General features: G+C 37.2%; 1 protein-coding gene across 1 annotated transcript in view; it reads right to left on the bottom strand.

Annotated features, from left to right (window-relative positions):
* Nucleotides 1–22,821, bottom strand: part of LOC138705091 (alpha-1A adrenergic receptor) — a 160,212-nt gene that overhangs the window by 59,366 nt on the left and 78,025 nt on the right. The window contains exon 2 of the mRNA XM_069833709.1: nt 923–1,203. Within this exon, the coding sequence (XP_069689810.1) occupies nt 923–1,203 (281 nt within the window). The remainder of the gene's footprint in view (nt 1–922; nt 1,204–22,821) is intronic.

The raw sequence follows: 22,821 nt of genomic DNA, 5'->3' as shown, positions 1-22,821 counted from the left end.
TTTAACGATCATCGCAATAGTCGCACCGAGGAAAACGTATCTTTACCGCCTTGCGAAACCGTATTCCGCAACTCAGTAGTTTCCCAATTTGATCACGATGACGCGTAGGTATCGGCCCTATATTCTGGCCGAAATTTTATGAGAATATTTTTTTCTCCCCACGTTGACTTGAACCAGCACGCATTCCGTAACACTAGTTCAAGATATGAAAATTTAAAACACCCAACTATTGCGCGGAATATTTATATATACAGGGAGTTTGTTAAAATGTTGAATCAACTTCAGGAACGGATTCAGAGCCTATAGAATAGAAAATAAAAAAATATATTAGCTTGTGCTCGAAATGGAAGTGATTTATAGTTAGAGGTATTTTTGTGCTCAGAAACAATATTTTTATTTTTGAAAGAAGTGTTGAAAATGAGTTCCTTGTGCCTCGGTACAAGTCCTGAAACGCTATAATTTCTTCATTAGAATATTTTTACCTTTGGTTGCTGCAAATGTGTGCTCATGAGCATTACTTCGTATTCATTACATTATGAAGAGAAACATAGGCCTACAGTATGTCAATGTTGAAAGTGATTCGTCCGTCGGACGGGGACGTTAAGCCTGGAGGCCTCCTTGGTGTTATTCGACAAAAGTAGGTTACGTGCCGGCACCGGATTTCCCTTTCTCCCTCATCTTTATCATCCTCTCGCATTTCCTTACACTTACATGAACACTTACACATACACTCACCTAAATAGACGACATAACTCTTCACAAATACACATCATGCACAGCGTGGCACGCCAAAGTGGTGTGCAACTTGAAAATGAGTTCCAGTCCTGCCATCTATCCGCAATATGCGGAACCCGAACACGTAAGTGAAATGGGTAGGCATTGAATAAACATTATTTACACGAGAAAACATTGCATTACGTACCATTTGCGGCATCCAGCAGAGGACGGCCATAAGGGAGAGCACGGCCATGAGACGCGCGAAGGCTACTTCCTCGGGGGTTGACATGTTGCAGAGCGGCACTTCGCCGCCGTTGGCGAGCACGCCTGCCGTGCTGCTGCCGCTGGACACGGAGCGCGTGGCCGACGAATTGCGGCTGATGCGTCGCATCAGTACCCGCCGCCGCGTGTTGCGACAGCCCAGGTGACACAGGACGCGGATCACCGCCAGGTTGCACAGGACGATGCACACGCACAACAGCGTGCCTGCAAGCATCCATCACACAAATTATTGTTTTATGAATGCTGCTTTTCATGTAGAATTTTATTTCTCTTTCTTCTACCATAGATAGGCCTATAGGGGTTAATTATTTTTCCTTTAAAGTTATCATTAGATATACATAAACGACGGGACTTATGTGACGTGCCGTCAGCACAACACCGGGCCTCGGCCTAAAGGTGCATAAGCACTTGTGAGCCGTACCTATAATAAATAACTGCTCGTGACCCGTTTGCAAATCGCTCCTTTTTTATTTTCCGCAACGAATCGCCCACGAGCCGTTGGAGAGCTGAGTTTGATTTGAACACACGCCAGTATTCTGGGTCAGGTCGTAGTGGAATTTGTGTGGACAAAGCAGATGTTTCAGAGGGTTTCTCCCTCTATCATTCTATTCCTTATTTCATCTATCATCCGCAATAGTAAAAATAGGCTGGGGTGAAGTCTGGGAATAGTAGGGGAGATAAGGGGATTATGATCCCCTTATGAAAAATTCGAATTCACAGGCGTAACAATTAAAATTATTTTCTTTATATTTGAATATCTTGAAACCTTTACATCAGTTACATTGCTAAGTACTGCAAAAGATACAATATTTTATGTTTTTCTTGTTTATTTTTAACTTTTTTATATTTATTGTAAAGAACCATTTTGCCCCGTTAACTGGGTAATATGATCCCCAAGGAATCATTTTGCCTCACTACCAAAACACAACATTTTTACAAAGAACATATCATATTTTAACGTAAAAGTATGAATAATTGTAGTTATGTGGAGTGTCACAACAATGTACACTACTGTTGGCACAAATCAAACTTGTAAACTTTACTCATACGATCAGTGCCCACTGCTCATTTTGTCTCACTACCAAAACATAATATTTTTTTTATAAGGGACGTATTTTATTGTATTTTAACGTAAGAGTATGAATAATTGCAGTTATGTGGAGGGTCACAACAATTTAGGCTATTTACGGCACAAATCATTCTGGTAAACTTTACACATGCGATCAATTCCTGCATACAGTTCATGTGCCCACTGCTTACAGTCGTTACACTTTCTCCACATTTCTCTAGACTTCGATGCTGACCAGGCTTCACAACAGAACATACAAATTGGATCCTTTTCCTTCTCTGTTGAACACTGTTCTTTAACTCTGTCTTCAAAGTTCAGTTTTTTCTTTGCAGTTCCAGCAGCAGATGAGCTAACAGCCAAAGACTTATTTTTCAAATTCACCATATTCGGAGTAGAAGTTAACACAAGGGCAGTACTAGAGCGTTTCCCTCGTTTTGGTCGTCCTTCAGTTATGTCCAACATTGGCAGAGGTGCGATGTCATAAGGACTGATAGAGGGTTTTCCTGTATTAGCCTCTTTATTGTTTATTTCTGCTGATTCTGATTCATCTGAAATATGAGCAATCGATACATCATCTGAAGAAGATCCTGAAGGTTGCCAGTCATCTTCTGAGTCACTTGAAGATTCTGGGGGTTTTGGTTTCTGCTTTCTTTTTAGTTTGTTGTGACAGAAATTAGGCCTATTCCCTGACGGTCCAGCTATCTGTTCATCTGGGTGATTTGCTCCAACTTTTCCATCTAGGCCTATACTCTGTCGTCGAACATCGTTTTCTTCTGTTAAGTTCTCCTTCTCTGTAACTTTTCGTGCTTCACATTCCTTATCATTGACATCTTCTTGTGGCAAATCTGTTATTTCTGATGGGAGAAACATCCAATCTGGAAAAATATCACGATTACATGGACACAACCCTGTTTTCTCAAAACCTGATAGAGCATTGTCTATTGTTGCAGTTTTGCGATAAGCAAGTCCAAAAAGTTTTGCCACCTGCTGCAACCTTACAACTCTCCCTGGATGATTCCGCAACCACATACGACACTCTTCATTGTAATATGACATTAAAGGTCCAAATACACAGACGTCCAGTGGTTGCAAACGATGAGTGGTATGCGGTGGAAAACAGACCAGAAATATACCATTATTTCTACAAAACTGCACTGCCTGTAGCGACTTGTGGCTTATGTGGCCATCAACTAAAAGTGTCCACATCTGTGGAGTAACGGTCAGCGCGTCTGGCCGCGAAACCAGGTGGCCGGGTTCGAATCCCAGTCGGGACAAGTTACCTGGTTGAGGTTTTTTCCGGGGTTTTCCCTCAACCCAATACGAGCAAATGCTGGGTAACTTTCGGTGCTGGACCCCGGACTCATTTCACCGGCATTATCACCTTCATTTCATTCAGACGCTAAATAACCTAGATGTTGATACAGCGTCGTAAAATAAACCAATTAATCAACTAAAAGTAACACCTTTTTATCGGGAGTGGATTTCACATAAGAGTGAAAGTGATGCAGCTACTTTACAAATAATTTTGAATTGATCCAACCCTTTTCTTGGCCGACGACTAGTGTTCCAGGAGGTGATCCATCTGATAGCTCGGGACTCATCCTGACTCTTGGGAATACAAGCATAGGTGGTACAAATTGCCCACTTGCACTCATTCCTACAACTGCAGTGACATTTGTTCCTCGTTCGGCGCTAACAATAGCTCCTACTTGTTTCTTACCTTTTTGAGCTAAAATTTTGGGTGGCTGGTGTATGGTTTGAATTCCTGTCTCATCAACGTTAAAAATATGTGTTGGAGAAAAATTGTATTTCTGCAATTCTTGTTCATAGAGATCAAAAAATCTATTCACTTGCACTTTGTTAAATGATTGCGCCCTCGCAGTAGAGGTCGCCTCCGGTTTTCTTAGTGATAATTGGGCCTGATGTCTTCGCATGAAGGCTGTGAACCAATCATTACCAGCATGACCTTTTCCAATATTAAATTGATGGGGAACATCATTTTTCACAGCTAATTCAAATGCTAGTTTACAAACATCTTTCTTGGTGAGACCATAAAATCTAACTTCCATATCAAGCAAATATTGAACAAGCTCATCTTCAAATTCTTTATTTAATGTCTGAGGTCTCCCTAAAACTTTTTTGTGTCCAGTAGCTTTCTTATTTATCCCTTTTACACGTCTCTTCAGTATCATAACCGGAACTTGATGGGTCTTGGCTGCAGTCTTAAAAGCTCCTCCTTCTTATACTTCCTTAATGGCAGCAGCCTATTGGTTTTCCGCTTGTAAGTTCTTACCATAATGTGAAGCAATTCAACATAATGCAACATAATATGAAACATGTCACATTAAATAACTGTCACTGATACAAAACATACAATTTGAGCCTATGTACATTGAATCAGTGTTTACGTCCAGTGTGTGTGTGTGTGTGTGTAGCATCTATAAACGTTCCCTGTGCTGTATTTAGTCATCCCTGACGATGATGACTATAAAGATGATGATTATGATGATGACGTGATCTATAACAAATTTAATAACTACATAATTGAATTCTGCGTGTAAACTACAATGGGGCAATATGATTCCGGGATCGAATTGTCCGCCGCGGTTGGGATCGTTTTGCCTCAGAATGCATTGGAAAATTAAATATAACCTATAACTGATAGGATCTAAGAGTAATTACTGACAGCCTGTTTATGATTAGTACACAGAACATAAATCTCAAAGCATATTAAAAACAAGATTTTCAATAATAATTAGAACAACAAATAATATGTGAGTAATTCCAAAAATAAGAATGAGACTTACGTGAATAAACAAGGCCTCCTTTCCGAACAATTACTTCCAGCTAACGAATCGCGGGAACGAGTTTGGCTGGCAGTAATACCAATTATAAAATATCCCACAAGCAAATCCGAGCAAATTTCAGTAGTTTCGGTTTTAAATAGAGGAATCATATTCCCCGTTGGGATCATAATCCCCTTATCTCCCTACGGGTTTCCGATGCTGATATAGAAAAGGCTTGGGGCTCATCAAGATACTCGTATGTCTCTATCAGAGGCTGAGACAGGATGTCAGCATCGACCCATCAGGAAGGGCTTGGGGCTCTGGGCCTTATCATGCCACTCGTTCATGAAACGGGACTTGGCTCTATCAGGGGCTGAGGCAGGATGGCCTACCTGTCAGTGTAGGATTCACGAATTCCATCCAGGCCACCTGTCGGACTTGGACAATCATGGTATATAAAGACGCTCAATGAGCCAAACCGTGCCTAAGAGTACGGATCGTCCCGGGTCCAGCCCAAGCCAAGCACACGTCAGTGCAGTTCAAGGTGCATAGACTTCTGTGGTGATGTCTCCTCGCCAGCAAAACTTGGTTGTGGCAAGTTTAGAGGCCTTAATAATAATAAGAGGAAGAGAAAACCCCGACGCTGGTGGCGGACTGCTATATAGAAAAAGTTTGTGTCGGAACTAAGGTTAGACGTAGGTTCCAGTACATTAGTAGATAGTACAAACATTTTACGAGAATGTCGCCTTCTGATTTCGAGAATTTACTGAGCAAAGTAGGATCTGAAATTTCCAAAGAAAAAACATATTTTCACTCTCCGATTAATATGTTAATACAGTGTATTAAAATGTTTTTGATCCTATAAAATAACTTTTGTCTTGCATAGGCCTACTTCTGTCAGCAGCAATGAATCCTCTTCCGTCCATTCCATCACAATTCGCCAAGATGCTCGCAAACAGCAGTCCTGCCTTGACGCCGTCCCAACTTTAACTGAGCATTCCTTTATGTTCGTCGAAAAAACCGAATCATGGTTCATTAGAAGAAGTGGTTGAAGAGCGGTTCGTTCTAACTACACATATCTGGTTCACGGGTGGTTACAATACAGGTTCGAACGCAAGTGTATAGGGGAAGGTCCCCCAGCACCTGACAGCTTCCAGTATCGGACAAACATAGTTCTTGCTATAACCGGTAGATAGTAGACGGTAACTATGTATCATTACAGAGGATTTGTTGATTCACTGCATTTGACAGGTTGAGACACGTGTTAGCCCTCTACAGTACATTATGTGAGTGTTTTATTACGAGGTGTATGTTTTCCAAGTACTATGTCTTATTTTCTACACTTTATACTGTCTCTTGAGGTGACCGTAACATTTGTTATATGTACTTTTTGGATTGTATATTAAAAGAGCTACGTACTATGTAAATGGTTTTGATTTGCGAGTGAGTATGATGTAAAAGTGGGAAATTTTAGATCAGCGCGCTAGTCACCCAGTATCGGACAGTAACTGTTCCCCCAGTACCGGACAAGAGAATATCATTAAGGTTAAGATTTCATAGCTTATTTATTATTTTAAGGCCTTTGTTCTGGCAAGAGAGATAAAAGGGAAGAGCATAATATGAAATATTCATTGCAGAAAGTTATGGAAGAGAGGATCACTATCAGAGAGGCAGCTACCTTAGGAGACATAGTTAAGGAACTAAAATCAGGGAATTCAATTACTACAGTGCAAATTTGGCAAAGGAAATGATATCATAAAAGAGAACTATCGACTTTAACACAAGATGAAACAGGATGCATAATCTGTTTGGAATGAAGTGATGAATTCTGGGTACAGTGAACTTTATATGCAGATTGGGCGCATTTGGACTGTACCGATTCAGATTTTACTTTTTTACTTTTTTATGTGAGCATTGTCAGTAAATCCAATAATTGTCCCACATAATCAGTCTCATCAAGTAGTGTGGCAAAGGTTGTTGTGGTTTTTGTGTTTAATCAATATGCTTATTGTTCACAAGTATAAAAAATGTCCACTTTCGATTCAAAATGCTTTCATGCTAATGATTCCTTCTTCATAATTGCTTGTAATTGTTTTCAATTGTAAGATAAATGGTGTGTACTATATGTACGATACTGGGATCCTTTTTTGCTGTACTGTAATATCAAGATTGTTTAACTTTAATTTTTTATGTAATTTGTGTTAACTGTAGGTCATTAAATTTATGGGGATTGTGAGAGTAAAAGTTTATTGATTGTCCGGTACTGGGAGATCTTCCCCTATGCACCTTAAGACAATATAGAAAATTATATGAATTGGCAAACAACCAGTTTCAAGGTGGGATACGAACCCACAATCACAGATGTAGTCTTTCCACAGCGTCATAGATGCTGCGGCTCCCACGACAGGCTAAATACTATCTATGGGGGAAAAGAACTCATTCTTAGATTAAATGCTTTACTGTCGCTCAAATTTCCTTATAGTATCAAATTCATTATGTTCCTTTCTCAAACACTATCGAGTGTGATTTCGGTTTCCGCTTGGACTGATTACCTTCCGAGGTTTTTCCAACCGTAAGACAAGTTATTTAGTTTATGGCGAATCCATGGGCTGATCTCGCCAATACCATCTTGCAAAATAATCTAGTAGTTACATAACCTCGTGAAAAAGGTATATCCTATATGACCATTGTCAAACTATGCTGAAGCCGTATTGTGTATTTATATGAACAATGTTGAAAATATTTGTCTAATATCGCAGGTCTATTTATACAGGGTGTTTAAAAATACGGGGCATAATTTCAGGTATGTATTTCCCACACGTAGACAATCAAAATAGTTCATTACAACATGTGTCCGGAAATGCTTTATTTCCGAGTTATGGCCTTCACAACATTGAAATTCACCGGAACGTTTTTCTTTCCGCTGGTCGTTGCCGTCAAAGGAGACATTAAGAGGGCACTCTGACAGTTCATTCCGAGGCGAAGGTTACATTCAGTGTTTTGTAGGCGTTAGACTGTGCGACATGTATTCAAATCAAGAGCTGGCAGAGATACACTTCATGTACGGTAAGGCGGACGGCAATGCTTCGCTGGCTCGTCGTTTGTACCAGGAGAGGTACCCACAGCGACAATGTCCAGATCGGAAGACATTTGTACGTCTCCATTACCGTCTGTGCGAGTATGGAAAATTTAACTCTCCTGGTTTGGGAAGGGGACGACCAAGATCTACAACTCCAGAAGTACAGGAGGAGATTCTGGAGGCTGTCCTATCAGCACACGAAGGGTAGCGTTGCAAGTCAATGTTCCTCATACGACTGCCTGGAGACTGTTGAAAGAGTATCAATTGTATCCATATCATTTGCAACGTGTACAGGCCCTGTCATCAGCAGATTACCCTGCACGAGTTAGGTTCTGTCAGTGGTTCTTGCAGCAGTGTGGTGTAAATCCGAACTTTCCTGCCTTAGTATTATTTACAGCTGAAGCACAGTTCACACGAGATGGCATAACAAATTTCCACAATCAGCATGTATGGGCGTATGAAAAACCCACGTGCAACTGTTCCAGCTCATCACCAGGTTCGGTTCTCCCTCAACATGTGGGCCAGTATCATTGGTGATCCATTAGTTGGACCCCATGTACTTGTAAACAGACTTACGGGCCGGGGGTACACAAACTTCCTGGAAAACACCATACCTCATGTTTTAGAAGACACTCCACTGATCATTCGTCAACACATTCACTTCTTGCATGATGGCGCTCCTGCACACTTCAGTCGTACGGCTCGCCGGTACTTGGATCGAAGGTTTCCTGATCGATGGATAGGTAGAGGTGGCCCAATTGCTTGGCCTCCACGCTCACCTGATCTGAACCCTCTCGATTTCTACTTGTGGGGCCATTTAAAATCATTGGTTTATTCGTCTCCGGTGCCTGATTTGGAATCCCTTCGGAATCGAATTGTGGCATGTTCTGAGGACATACGCAATACTCCTGGAGTTTGGGATCGTGTTCGCAGGTCAATGAGACATCGATGTGAGGTCTGTATTCAAGCAGGAGGTGAATTTCAATGTTGTGAAGGCCATAACTCGGAAATGAAGCATTTCCGGACACATGTTGTAATGAACTATTTTGATTGTCTACATGTGGGAAATACATACCTGAAATTATGCCCCGTATTTTTGAAACACCTGTATATTTAATTTGAACTGTGGCGGAAAATGTTAGGAAAACTATACATCCTGTGAGGTTGTATGATGTCTCAATTGAAAACTAATGATATTAATATTGCGGGAAAATCTAAATACTTTGTAGCGAAGTTCATAAAAAGCTTTAAATAAAAAAAAATAAACAAAATATGCGTCTATCGCAGCAAAGCGTTTAATGTAGGACATCTTGTAGTTCATTTCGTAGTTTTGTGTAGATGGCCGTAGCTCACGTACTGGCTTTAAATGTAGCCTACTTTATCTTCATTTGAGTTATTAATACAGCTGTGTTAGGTTTTTTGAAGGTACATGTTTTTATCTGATGTTACTTAGAAAGTAATAGTGTTGTTACGTTATGAATCTCGTTCTTTATTAGTTTATTATTATGAGTGTAGCTGGTTGACCAAGAAAACATCGCAGAACTTTTAGAAATGTAAATGTATCAAGAACTCATAAACGACTATGTAGAAATAATGTTGTTTGTAACAACGTATCAAGAAATGAAAGAAATTATACATGAAGACAGTATTATATATTACGATATTAATCCAGTGAATGAAATGTGTCATCATCATCTTCATCATAAGTAGCAGCATTTTATTGTGGTTTTCAATCTCTATCAAGCAACAATTGCTGCTACAAGCCACTAGTATTTATTTATTTTCTTCGTGGTAAAATAAATTATAACTAGTGAATCACCAGCTGATTTAATTTATACTACATCTACCTATTTTAAATAGTCGTTGGTGAGAGGCTATAACAATAATTGTAATACTGTATTTAAACATACTAAAGCACAACTCTGGAGACATAACACTGTATAAGAATTTGTCATTCATTCACGTTTGCAATGTTCATTTTTCGAAAATGTTCTCTTAAAAAAAGTTTGCCATATAATGTTATATTATTACCTTCACAAACTTTTAATTGTCTGCGTTGATTTTTATCCACCCAAGAAATTTGGGCATCCTCTGCATTTTTATAACAGGAGAAAGTATAAAAATATAACTCACCATTAGCAGAACGTGTTCATGGAGTTCAATACAAATTGGATTATGGATTAGAACGCTATTAGAAGAATACATATGACCTATACAACTATTACGTATATAACCCAACTTCTTTCGGAAGAAAAGCTAATATATCTTACAAATTCATGTCTTTGAAATGCTTCAACCATTGAACGAATTTCTTGAAATAGCTATATTAAACTGAAGCCATTCAACTTGCATCGCTAGCGGAAAGGGAAAACGACAAATACAGAATATTTTCTCTCTTTCTCAAGAGCACGTGCGTTTTTTAGACAATTTCCAATTCCATACCGCGCACCGACTATGTTCAAATTCTTTCAGTCGCGTAGAATACGACAGGATGGAAATGTGTTTCTTGTCCATATTAAAATCCTGATTTAATATTGTGGTTATTGTAATAAACGTTTCAAATCAAATAGCCTATCTTTGTCAGTCTTACTTTGAGCCTGTTTATAATGCATAGGCCCACAATAGGTCTGTAACATTATCTACTCGACGGGTGTTCACAAATCATTCTTGACACACTGCTGTTCCTCCCTAAGTTTTTAATACCATGCAGTGGCGGTTCGTGCCTAAAATGACAAGTGGTTCACTACTTTTATGATATTACATAGTTTTCCAACAATTTAAACAATATCTCATTTCTGAAAAAAAAATTAGAAAAATACTACAATTCTTTAAAGTATATAATTGCCTTAAAATGAACCTGATGATGATGATGATGGTGATGGTGATGATCAATTATCCTTGAAAGAACATAGCGATTTTTTCTTATGTTATCATTCTGTCTTTCAATATTCTGCCTGAAAGCTGAGCTAAGCTGTTGCCTAATTTCTGTTCTTCCAAGGACTGATAAATCTAGGCAAGCATTCTTATGAGCAATAGATTTCTCATGCTTCTTAATTTTCTGTGTAAAATGTCTTAAATCTGACATACCAGTGCATATCCAGGTCGTATCTTTACCCTTAGCAAATAGCAGACATGGGAAACAAACTAATTTATTTTTAGATTCACAACCGCAAATCCAGCTGTTTTTTTTCATATATTTTTACATTAAAAGCCCTGAAAAATGTCTTACCTCGGTTTGTTTGTGGTTGCTTTAAATTGAGTTGAGGTAACGGCCTTCCAAGCTTCTTTATGTTACACTTATCTTCCAAGATTAAAACAGAAAAATTTATTTGCAAAAGATATTGTAAACTAGTCATTTTCTTTGGAAACAAACACTGGTCACACTCACAGATGAATATATTAAGACAAAAACACAAAGAAAGACTAAATGGGCATTAAATTTAAAGGATTGTAAGAAACTATTAATAAGTACAATAATCAATAACACACACGTACACGTGCTAAAAGCGTGATCTCAGCTACAGATTGGAGCTAACTTCCGGTTTGCATCACAAAGTCTTTGGCGTGTCGGCTGGCTCACGATCACGTAGCTGCGCTGGTCCATACATCAGCGCGACACGTTTTCCATGCAGCATTTCCCCTTGCCTCTCACCCCCCACGCAAATCCAGAAACTGGCTTGGCGAGGTTCAGAGGAGAAATTGAACCTCGGAAATTTCGATCTCTGTGGTTCAAAGGTTTTCATACGGCAAAAATACATCAGAGCCGCAAGTAAACTTATTAAAGATGAGCAATAAACAAAGAATGATAGTATACAAATCTGGCTTTCAGGTAGTAGCTCCCTGTAAAGCTGGTTCGAATAATTTCAAGGAAAAATTGTTCCGGGGCCGGGTATCGATCCTGAAAGCCAGATTTGTATAATACATTCGTTACTGGATGTACGTTAACAGAAAGCCACAATTTAAGTCACACAAGTATTTGTGTGCACTCATAGTTGAGTTCTGGCGTCTTGTCAGCTCATTTGAGTCGTGTGGATACAAAGGAAAAATTGTGACGGTGTCGTCTATAGTTCCTGGGGTAGCTCAGTCGGAAGAGCGTTCGCGCGCTAAGCGAAGGGTCCCGGGATCGATACCCGGCCCCGGAACAATTTTTCCTTGAAATTATTCAAAGAATGATAGTGTAAATTATAAATAAGTTTATTTAAGCAATTAAATTGTTTTTCCTGGGGGTTCTCTGAATCATTGAACGCATAGGACGCACCGCCATTGATACCATGAGAGAGAGAGAGAGAGTCAATAAGTAAGTTAGGAATAGAAGTGATCTACATTTTTATTGAGGCGACTGAAGCTATCACAGCTAGATTGCAGTATTATCGAAGCAAAGAAGCAGAAGTTGAAAATGGAGACACCTTTGCACGAGTGCACCATTGGCGACTTGATCCGAGCAATTGTTGCAGTAGTAGTAGTAGTAGTAGGCTAGCATTCATACACCCAAGACTCATCACCTTCAACTATTCGGGCTAGTACATCATTTCTTTCATTCTGTCTGCTCGAGTAAAGCCGCCAATCTGTTATACATTTGTCTCCGTGATAATCTCCACTGGTCGATCGGCTTGTTCGGCCTTAAAAGAACTTCTGCACCCAATTGTAAACAGCTTGAAGCAAGAGACAATGCTAACCATGCACGGGAAACATTTCTTTATGAATTTCCTTTGCTGTAAGACATTTTGCTCAGAAAAAATCGCACTACGGAGTACTGCTCGACAATGTTGCACTCGTGCAGATGTGCCACCATCTTGCAACTGCTGCTTCTTTGTTTCGTTTGGGCAGCTTATACGCACAACGATAATCTTTACGCCTTGATACATACATGCATACATACATATATACATAGGCCTATATACATACATACATACAGTCCACACCTGTGGAGTAACGGTCAGCGCGTCTGGATGCGAAACCAGGTGGCCCGGGTTCGAATTCCGGTTGGCGCAAGTTACCTGGTTGAGGTTTTTTCCGGGGTTTTCCCTCAACCCAATACGAGCAAATGCTGGGTAACTTTCGGTGCTGGACCCCGGGCTCATTTCACCGGCATTATCACCTTTATATCATTCAGACGCTATATATAACCTAGATGTTAATACAGCGTCGTAAAATAACCCAATAAAAATACATAGACTGGAACTTAAGGAGAGTCACCGGAGTAGCTCAGACGGTAGCGAGCTGGACTCTAGGCTGCGCTCGGTCATGGGTGTGATTGTCGCTTGGACTGAGCACCTGGTTGGGTTTCGTCTCCGAGGTTTTCCCCGACTAAGGCGAATGTCAGGTAATAGTATAGCAATCCTCGGATTGATCTCGCCGAATACCAATTCGCTATCCCATATTTCACCGACGCTAGATAATTTCACAGTTGATACTGCGTCGATAAGTGGCTGTTTATTAAAATATTAAACATATATTCAGGCTTCTTCCATCACTCCCGTCTACCGTATTTTAATCATTTCATTTCTTTTTTCTTATTTTATTGTAATTTCTTAACTCGATGACGAGCAGATCCTGTGACATTTGTTGTTGACAAAGGCTCATTAGTGCAGATTCTGAAAGTAGCTACTTCGGTTTCTTTTCTTTTACTTGTTCGACAGTAATTCGCTACAGTATAAAGCTTTGTTTCGAGTTGACTCTTTGATAATGGAAGCTGAGTACTAGGATAAAAATGCACGTTACTCTTCATAATTTGTTACTATTATTATATTCACTCGGCTAAGTTGTAAAGTATCCAACGAATATTCATATCGTCATGTTCACATGGGCTTTTGTTCATTGGCCTCAGAAACAGTTACAATGAGAAGAATTGCCATTATTATTTAAATGCCACAGTTTCTATTCCAGACGCCAAGAACTTGGTTCCCTATTTTTAGAATTCCTTAAAGGCAATGTAACCTGTGATTCTTTCATAAAAAAGTTAGTTTTTTTACCTATGAAACGTATGAAAACTCACAAGCTTTTCTCAGTCTCTTTCCCCTGTCTTCAGATGCATTAAAACTGCCAACTTGTACAGCAGTGAATTTGATCCATTTCTCTTATAGACTTATATTTCGCATACTTGTAACACAGGAAGACGTACCATAATTACAGTATTTTTGTTAATTTTTACCGTCTTCATTATTATTGTTTTATTATTATTATTATTATTATTATTATTATTATTATTATTATTATTATTATTATTATTATTGGCTGGCAAATAAATAAATAAATATGTAAGTGAATAAATAAATAAATAAATAAATAAGTAAATAAATAAATGACTGAATGAATAAATGAACGAATGAATGAATGAATGAACGAACGAACGAACGAACGAACGAACGAACGAATGCATAGAAGACAGATAGACAGACAGACAGACAGACAGACAGACAGACAGACAGACAGACAGACAGACAGATAGATAGATAGATAGATAGATAGATAGATAGATAGATAGATAGATAGATAGATAGATAGATAGATAGATAATTATATGAATGACGAAATAAATGAATAAGTAAATACGTAAATATAAATAAATACTACAGTAATTTATTTGTGAAAATTTCTGCCATGATAGAAGAAAGCTGATGTCATATTCTGATTGAGCACAAGGACTGTTTGTAGGACACCTTCAATTTGAAATCGTCACGAAAAATTTAAAATGCGTACCATTGGATAACACTTGGGTCGATTTCTAAAAAACGGACGAAATCGTGGTTCCAAACCTTGGCTTTTAAACCGCGATCGAGGTCTGAATCCTTATACGATTTCCAAAACGAAGTTGAGACACGGCTTGAGAAGAGACTGAGGTTCGTGGGTTTTATGTATGGCAACGCAGCTAAGAATCGATTTTTATTCCTGTAAACAGTCGATAAGAAAAAAAATGAACATCGGGATTAATGTTTTTATTGAATTGAAGTAAGTCACATTCTTTTGTTCTCAATTATGTTATTGTTATTTATTTACTAATTTACAGAATAGAGGCTATGTGCGTTTAATATTAGCATTAGTTAGTATTTAATAGGGAACGGATTTTTAGGTACCATAATGATATTGATCAAATAATTAGCACAAGTCGAGCGTTTATGTTGTAGGTTATCATTTGTTCATAACTACTACCAACATTAACTACCTGAAAACCCTGTAATAAGGAATTCATAACCTAAACATTAACTGGATTAAAGCTTCAATTGAAACTAAAATGTAATATGGTTCTATTTTCACATATAACAGGCCTACTACGTGGAAAGCCCCAATAGCATAAAACGTAAAACAAGAAGACAAAATCACGTTTGCTTCGTATTCTAATAGATCCACATCATTTTCGAGTATTAAATAAAATGTCCAAAACTACTATAGAGACTAAGAATTAAGTTATAATATCGTCTTATAGACATAAAGGTATAATTAATATAGAATATCATAATTATCTTACTTCCCTCAAAGCAACAAGAATGTATCAACCTGCCATCTCTTGCATTTCGTTGCAGATTATTATTTATCACTCTTGCTAAATTTTGCGTTGATTCCATCGAAAATCGAAATATTCCTATGCAATTATCGTCATTATATAGTTACAAAGAATTTTCTGTTTCTCATAGCTCTAATCCGGGGATTTAATACTCGTAGACACAAATTTTCCTTCGATAATCATCCAGCTGATCTACTACTTCCATCTTGCATACATGAAGCCATGGTTTTAAACCTACCCCAGCCGTGGTCTCTGCTTCAGACCATGGTTTCGAGCCATGGCTCAGAAAAATGAAAAAGACCTCGTTTCATAAATCCAAACGCAGTTTAATGTTAATGTTATGTTTAACGCTCGCAACTGCAGAGGTTATATCAGCGTCGCCGGATGTGCCGGAATTTTGTCCCGCAGGTGTTATTTTACATGCCAGTAAATCTACTGACATGAGCCTGTCGCATTTAAGCACACTTAAATGCCATCGACCTGGCCCGGAATCGAACCCGCAACCTTGGGTATAGAAGGCCAGCGCTATACCAACTTGCCAACCAGGTCGACAACGCGGTTTAAAGCCATGGCCGTGGTCTAGACCTCGTTTTAGAAATCGACCCTTAAAGTGTGGGCACAAAGACTCTTATAATGCCTTATGAATGAGGACTGTTAAAGATATGCGAATCATATAACCCTTGACAATTCTATTCGTTGCAATATTTGAGATTTTTTTTTTCATTTGTCTCTACACGAACACATGACTGGACTTCTGTGGTGCCTGGACAAATCAGGACTTCTTCTCCGAATCACAGGAAAACATCCATGCTCTCTGCGGGAGCCAAACCTTGGCTTTAACGAAAGCTGCGTCTCTATCGTTGTGTACACCACAGCTGGCAGAAGATACATACACAACGTTCTAAACAATCTTCTTCTATTAAGCTTTGTTTGTCGTGCCCCAATTCTGTTTTTATATACAGCCTTAAACGCCTGAAAATTCATGTTTAGACTACGCGCTTGACACCAATGTCAGAGATGTTGCCTTACTCTCGCAGCCATTGCTTGGTTTAGTAGTCTGGTCTGTCCTCACTTGAGATCGATGGCCGTACCGCGACCAATCAAGTGGGAAGGACAAGCAAAGTCTGAAAATTCAGTTTAGATCGAACTGTGTGTAGAATGAAGCTTAAGATTGAGCAGTTATTCGGTATTGCTTCTGGAAGTTGAGAAACTCCTGTTTAATGCACTAGTCTTGCACTTCATTTACTTCGTTCCTCATTAGGAGTAAACGAATTCAGCTTATGTGTTGTTTTTATTAGATTCCAAGTTGTTATTTAATATATTGCTACATGGGTCTTTATGTGACATATCTTACAAGATATGGACTAGCTACAGTAGAGATTAAATGAAATGAAATTTAAGTCAAAACTCATAACTTGTCTTTGAAAGCACTGAAATTGAAAGAGTTTTCTTTCATCTGACGTCTACAAATTACATCTGAGGAGAATACAATTCGTTCTCAAGAGAGACTGTTACATTCTAACTTTTCATATTCATAACGAAGCTAAGTCTTTGTTGAGGCAAATTAACTTTAAAAGTCGGTTAAGTGTTAACGAAAGAATCACAAAATACCTGAAGCAAAGTATCGTATATTTTGTACATAACGGTAAGGAATTAAAATCGTACTGTTTAATTAAAAAATAAAGTAATGACATTCAAACGTGAGTGAAGTGAGAGTAAAATGAGTGTGGCAAATTATTATCTGTGCTAAATTTGTACTTGTGCAAATATGGCTAATGTTGTAAATCTGATTTATGAATAGGCCTATATGTATTAAGATCTACTGAGCGTGATAGCCCTGGAGACAGAAATGAAGAGGTTTATGGTTCGAGCTTCCGAGGCCGAAAATCTTGGCTGAAATGTTTCGTGTTCTCCCTCATTCACGCCAGACAAACGCCGGGACTGTTCCTTAAAATATGGGTTACGACAGAAAAAAATTTCTATTTAGACTTGCTAAATATTTAAATTTGTAAACATAAGTATGTAGATGTGTCCTTAAAAGTGTTTAAATATCTAGCGCATTTTATTCTTAGATTTATTCATCCTTTTTGTTATTTGTAACTGCCACCGGCTGAAAACCCATTCATAGTTAATAAATATGCATTCAAAGAAAAAATACCAATATGGGAAATATCATTTTGTAAGTTATGCCCATAAAACCCGCGCTAAATTCCAATATTTTGGATTCAACATAATATACAGGGCGTTGAGTTCGGCTCCCGGTCGGCAACACGAGAATGAGATATGCTTACATTCAAGTATCGGTAACGCAGATATGCCACGTAATATTACGCTCAAAGCCATAGCAAAAAATGAGTTTAGGTCAGTTGATTTCCAATTTTCATTCTGACAAGTCGGTAACTTCCTTTTAAACTGTAGGCGGTAAATCGGTGCGGCAGATAATTAATATGCTACACTATAGTTTACACTAGAACTCAGCATTTTTATGCATTAACTCAGAGACATTTTAAGTAGAAAAATTTATAATATTACGGAAACAGAACTTTTGCGTGTGAATAACAGTTTCATCATAAGATGTCAGGGATGTGTGAATACAGACGGACACTACTTGGAACAACTCTTCATTACTCATTATTAAATAAAAATATAATTTCGTTCGTAATATTATTAACCGAAGTTCTATGAGTAGCCTAATAAGCTTATAGAGTATGTAAGCATACCTGATGCGCGTGTTCTCGGAAGGAAGCTGAACTGAAAGCTCTGTACAAGGACGAAAATTAAGAATAGAGTATCTGTATTAGATTTTCCAAATTTTTAGCATGCAAATAAGAGGCAGTTGCAACATTTCACTTGAGGAAATACGGGAAACTTTTAAGGGGGAGAGAGATCTATGAACACCGTCTCAGTAAAAGTTGGTAATATTCTGATAGTTCTTTTTGAGAATTTATTACAATTTTACTGAGCGAGAGAAAGATGTTTTTTTGCGTCAATTTATTAAGAGAATGTTCGTGGACAAGTTGCTGCACAAAACCGGTCCTTCTCTCGCTCAGTAAAATTGTAATAAATTCTAAAAAAGAACTATCATAATATTACTCGTATCACAATATTACCAACCTTTACCCTATCAGCATATATAAGTATAGTATATACAGTATTGTGGAAAAATACTTCAGTATTAATACTATTACGTCTGTTATATTACTAACGATTACTTCAATTTTATTACTTTTAAAATTCAGAAGACGTATTAATGGAAAAATATAATTGCAAGCGTTGTGTCCATAATACGATATATTATTAAATGGATATTCTATTTTCTATATATATACTTACACATACACACAATCTCTTTGTTTCATGGGAAGTAGAATTACTCATTTTTATTTCAAACGTTTTTCCCATTTTCACACACATTACACATAATCCAACATCAATTGAAGGGAGGACGGGGAAAAAATTAAACATTCTGAGGAAATCCATTTTTAATGTTTTAACCTGTGGTAGATTCTGCAATAAGGAATGTAGAAAAATAGCTATATATTTGAAGAGTACAGGGGAAAAACAATCAAAGTCACAATTATGTCATCTTCTTATTCAGTATATTACTGCAAAATGTATTGCTATTTCTAATGAAAAAGTAGGAAACGATGACTTTATCCGTGGTAATAACTCTGCTTTATCAGTTTTGATAAAAACACCAAATTTTGCATTAATATACTGAATTATATTATAACATCACTCATTACTGATGGAATCAAAACAACTCCAATAGATTCTATGAGATTCCTCACTAATATTAACAGCATCAAAATGACAATAGAAGAAAAAGCACTGATTCAATATGAAAAACTCATCAGATTACCAGGAAACAATTGGCATTCATACAGTCCTCTCTGTAGATTGAAAACTCAAAAAAGTTTCATATCCATTGTTCAAGAATTAAAACAGAAAATCAATATCCCGAATTTAAAAGAAAACTTACAAATTAAACCAAACCTTTTAACTCTATTAAATATAGAATATAATCTAAATTTAACAGAAGAAATACTGAAATCAGAAGTAAACACTGAAATACTGAAACGATTGTCTTTAGAGACAATTAATATTAGGTACCCTCCACAAAACTGGCTTCATTTATACACCGACGGATCCTTGATCTCCAGAGAACAAGGTGCCGGTGCAGGTGTTACGTGCTGTCTCTTCTCACTTTATAGATCTCTTGGATATGGAACAACAAGTTTTGATGGTGAAATCATTGCAATAAGTGAAAGTCTCAGGAATCTTCTATGCCACATCAATAAATTTAAGAATGCAGTTATATTGTCAGACTCCAAAGCAGCTATTCTATCAATAGTCTCTAAACACACACCTTCATCTCAAACAGCAGAAATAACTAAAATTCTCTCTCAATTAATATCACTCAATAAAAGAATTGTATTCCAATGGATACCATCTCATTGTGGAATCCTGGGAAACGAGAATGCAGATGCTTTAGCAAAGAAGGGCAGCACTGCTACTACTTACAGACCTGTTACTAAATCTACGTATTACTCTGTGAAAAGATTTATTAAATCTACATACTTAGACTTCAACAAACAAAATTTGAAAACACAATTTCAAGGGAAAAAATGGAACTCTCTGCATCAAAATCCACAGTTAATTCCCGATTTACCACTAAAATCGTCTGTAGCTGCATTTAGATTGGCAACAGGCCATGATTGTTTGGCCAAACACCTGCATAGAATTGGAATATATCAGTCCCCTAACTGCCCATTGTGCAACTCAAACCAAGAAATGGATTCGGAACACCTCAAAATCTGTACTTCAGTAGCTGGCCATGATAATATCTTTGAAAATATTGGAGTGTAAGAGGTCAAATGACTTTATTGTCAAACGCCTGGCATTAGAAAACAACAACAACAACAACAACATTATAACATCACCCTTACGAGAATTGTGACTTTGATTGTTGTTCCCCTGTATTCTTCATTTGTGTTTAGCCCTATCTATTCAGATCATATCTACACAATATCAAACTGCTTCATAACTTCTTTGAACTACATTATACGATAATCACATTTCCAATTGAAGAGGTGTATTCCAAAGTGTTCTAAGTCCTTTTCGTAAGATTTTAACTTGCTTTATTCACGTTTTAATTTATCCTTTTCAAGCCTATATTATGTAATCTAAGGGCGTCAAATTCATTTAATCAGTTTTCGTCATTTTTTATAACTTGTCATTTGGCCTTAGGACAATTTGGAATCTACGTCTTCAATTATTCACGCGAACGTGATACTGTTTTAAAATATGTTATATCTTGATGATTTTATTTGTTACTAGTCGGATATATGACATGCCAACAATTATCTTTAAAGTGATTAATAATCTTGCATATTTGTTTTTAATTTTTTGTCTTCACTTGTTTTTAATTTTTTGTGTACCCTTCAGTTACTGCATCAATAATATTGAACAGTTATTGGTTGGAAATATAGGCCTACAGTAATTACTTTTAAGCGAAGCATAAGGCGCTAGAGATTTAAATTTACTTGTTTTGTTGTTTTGTTATCCACAGAGAAGTAAGAAAAGAATGGAAGAAGAAAAAAAAAGTTGGCCTTGTGTCATAAAATGTCCGTAAATATGGGATTTTTTATGTTCTGTATGTAATCCATCAGGGACAAGTTTTTCTGACCTTAAATAAGGAACATTCTGCACTATATAGGACATCTGGCAACCCTAGTGTGTATATATATGTAAGACATGGAAAGAATCATTTGTCGGGAAATAAAAAAGGAAATAAATAAAAATTGTACGAGACGATGATTTCTCACCCACTGATTAATAAAGAAGAAAAGTGAATAATACGGAGAAGAGCTGTTCTTCCTATGAAATGTTAAAGAATGTGGCACAAGGAAACGTTGAATATAAGAGAATAACTAGAAGTATAAATAAAAATGAAGAAATAAATAAATTTCCAAAGAGAATGGACAAAGCAGCTGATGTTGATAACTTATGAATGGATATCAAACGGAATCTTTCTTTACAAACCGAGAGGATAAAGAATCTTCCGAACACTGGAATGAATCCACTTATGACTTCGCCGAAAATGGCTGAATGGCCTAAACCGTCGTATTATTATTATTATTATTATTATTATTATTATTATTATTATTATTTTTATTGTCGTATTTTTGTTCATGTGACTGATAACTGCGATAATGACGATTATTATAATACTATTTATTTTAGAACCAATCATAGAAATAAAAAAAGCTATACTAACTCTAAGTGTTCGCCACAAGAACTGATCTGCACGCGTTTACGTGGTTGTACTATAAATTACAGTGCCACCATTCAAAGTGCGCCTGCGGGTTTCATTTGACTTGCTATTGTAGACGTGTTTCCCGTTTCTCGATTTGAGTAAGCCTTCATTGTCCAAAGAAAAAATTAATAACAAACTTCATATATTCTGTCCTTGGCAAGGCAACCAACTGAAATTACTGGATAGTAAATATTAGTTGTTCTTTCTATGAGATACTAAGTATATTGATTTTAAGTACATGTTTACTAATTCTGTTTATGGAAAAAATTGAGGCAAAATAGCTATCTCGGAAACAAAGAAAAATTAGATCTGTGTTTAAACGAGCTATTCACAATTTTTAGATACTTAAATTCATTACCCAAATAGTTATGATTACAGATGGAATTTTCAGCCACTCAAAGGAAGGCACTTACAAGGAGATAAAGATGAGAAAAGGCTGTGATAATAAAGGTATGGATAAAAAGTGACTTGAAAACACGAATATGGTAAGCAAATAGAAGGAGATCGAAAAGCCTGCTAAATATACAAAGCGAATATCATATGAACTACATTGCTTGAAATAAAGCGTGATAGTATATGTATTTAGAAACTAAAATTATATTTAAATTCATCGCTTAGTTAAAAAAAAAATAAGACATTATAGTACTGCTAAAAAATGAATCTTCAGCCATTGCCGTTAGAGCACTCACTTGCAGGATAGTACAGAGGGTTCACCAGAAAACAGGAATCGCTCAAGTAAATGTTCCGGTTTTTTACTGTCATAGTTCGAACACAACTCTCGAGGAAATAGTGTATACATTTACCCTCGTCAGAGCGTTGAGAGGATTTGTGTTGTGTAACATGGACAAATAACACAGACAGACGAGACGTCAAGGTTAGAGCATTAGTATACAGCTGACTTCTATTTCGTGCAATCCAGTTTATTTTGTGGCAATGCAATACACATTCGACCATCGAATCTTTATTTATGAAATCATACACACAGTGTCGTGCTGTATATATACGGAAATGCTGTGGCGTTCAACAATTACATGATTCAGCAATACAAAATTTAGTGAAAAAGTGAGA

Source organism: Periplaneta americana, chromosome 8 (assembly GCF_040183065.1).
Source record: "Periplaneta americana isolate PAMFEO1 chromosome 8, P.americana_PAMFEO1_priV1, whole genome shotgun sequence".
NCBI lineage: Eukaryota > Metazoa > Arthropoda > Insecta > Blattodea > Blattidae > Periplaneta > Periplaneta americana.
This window is presented reverse-complemented; position numbering and strand designations above follow the sequence as displayed.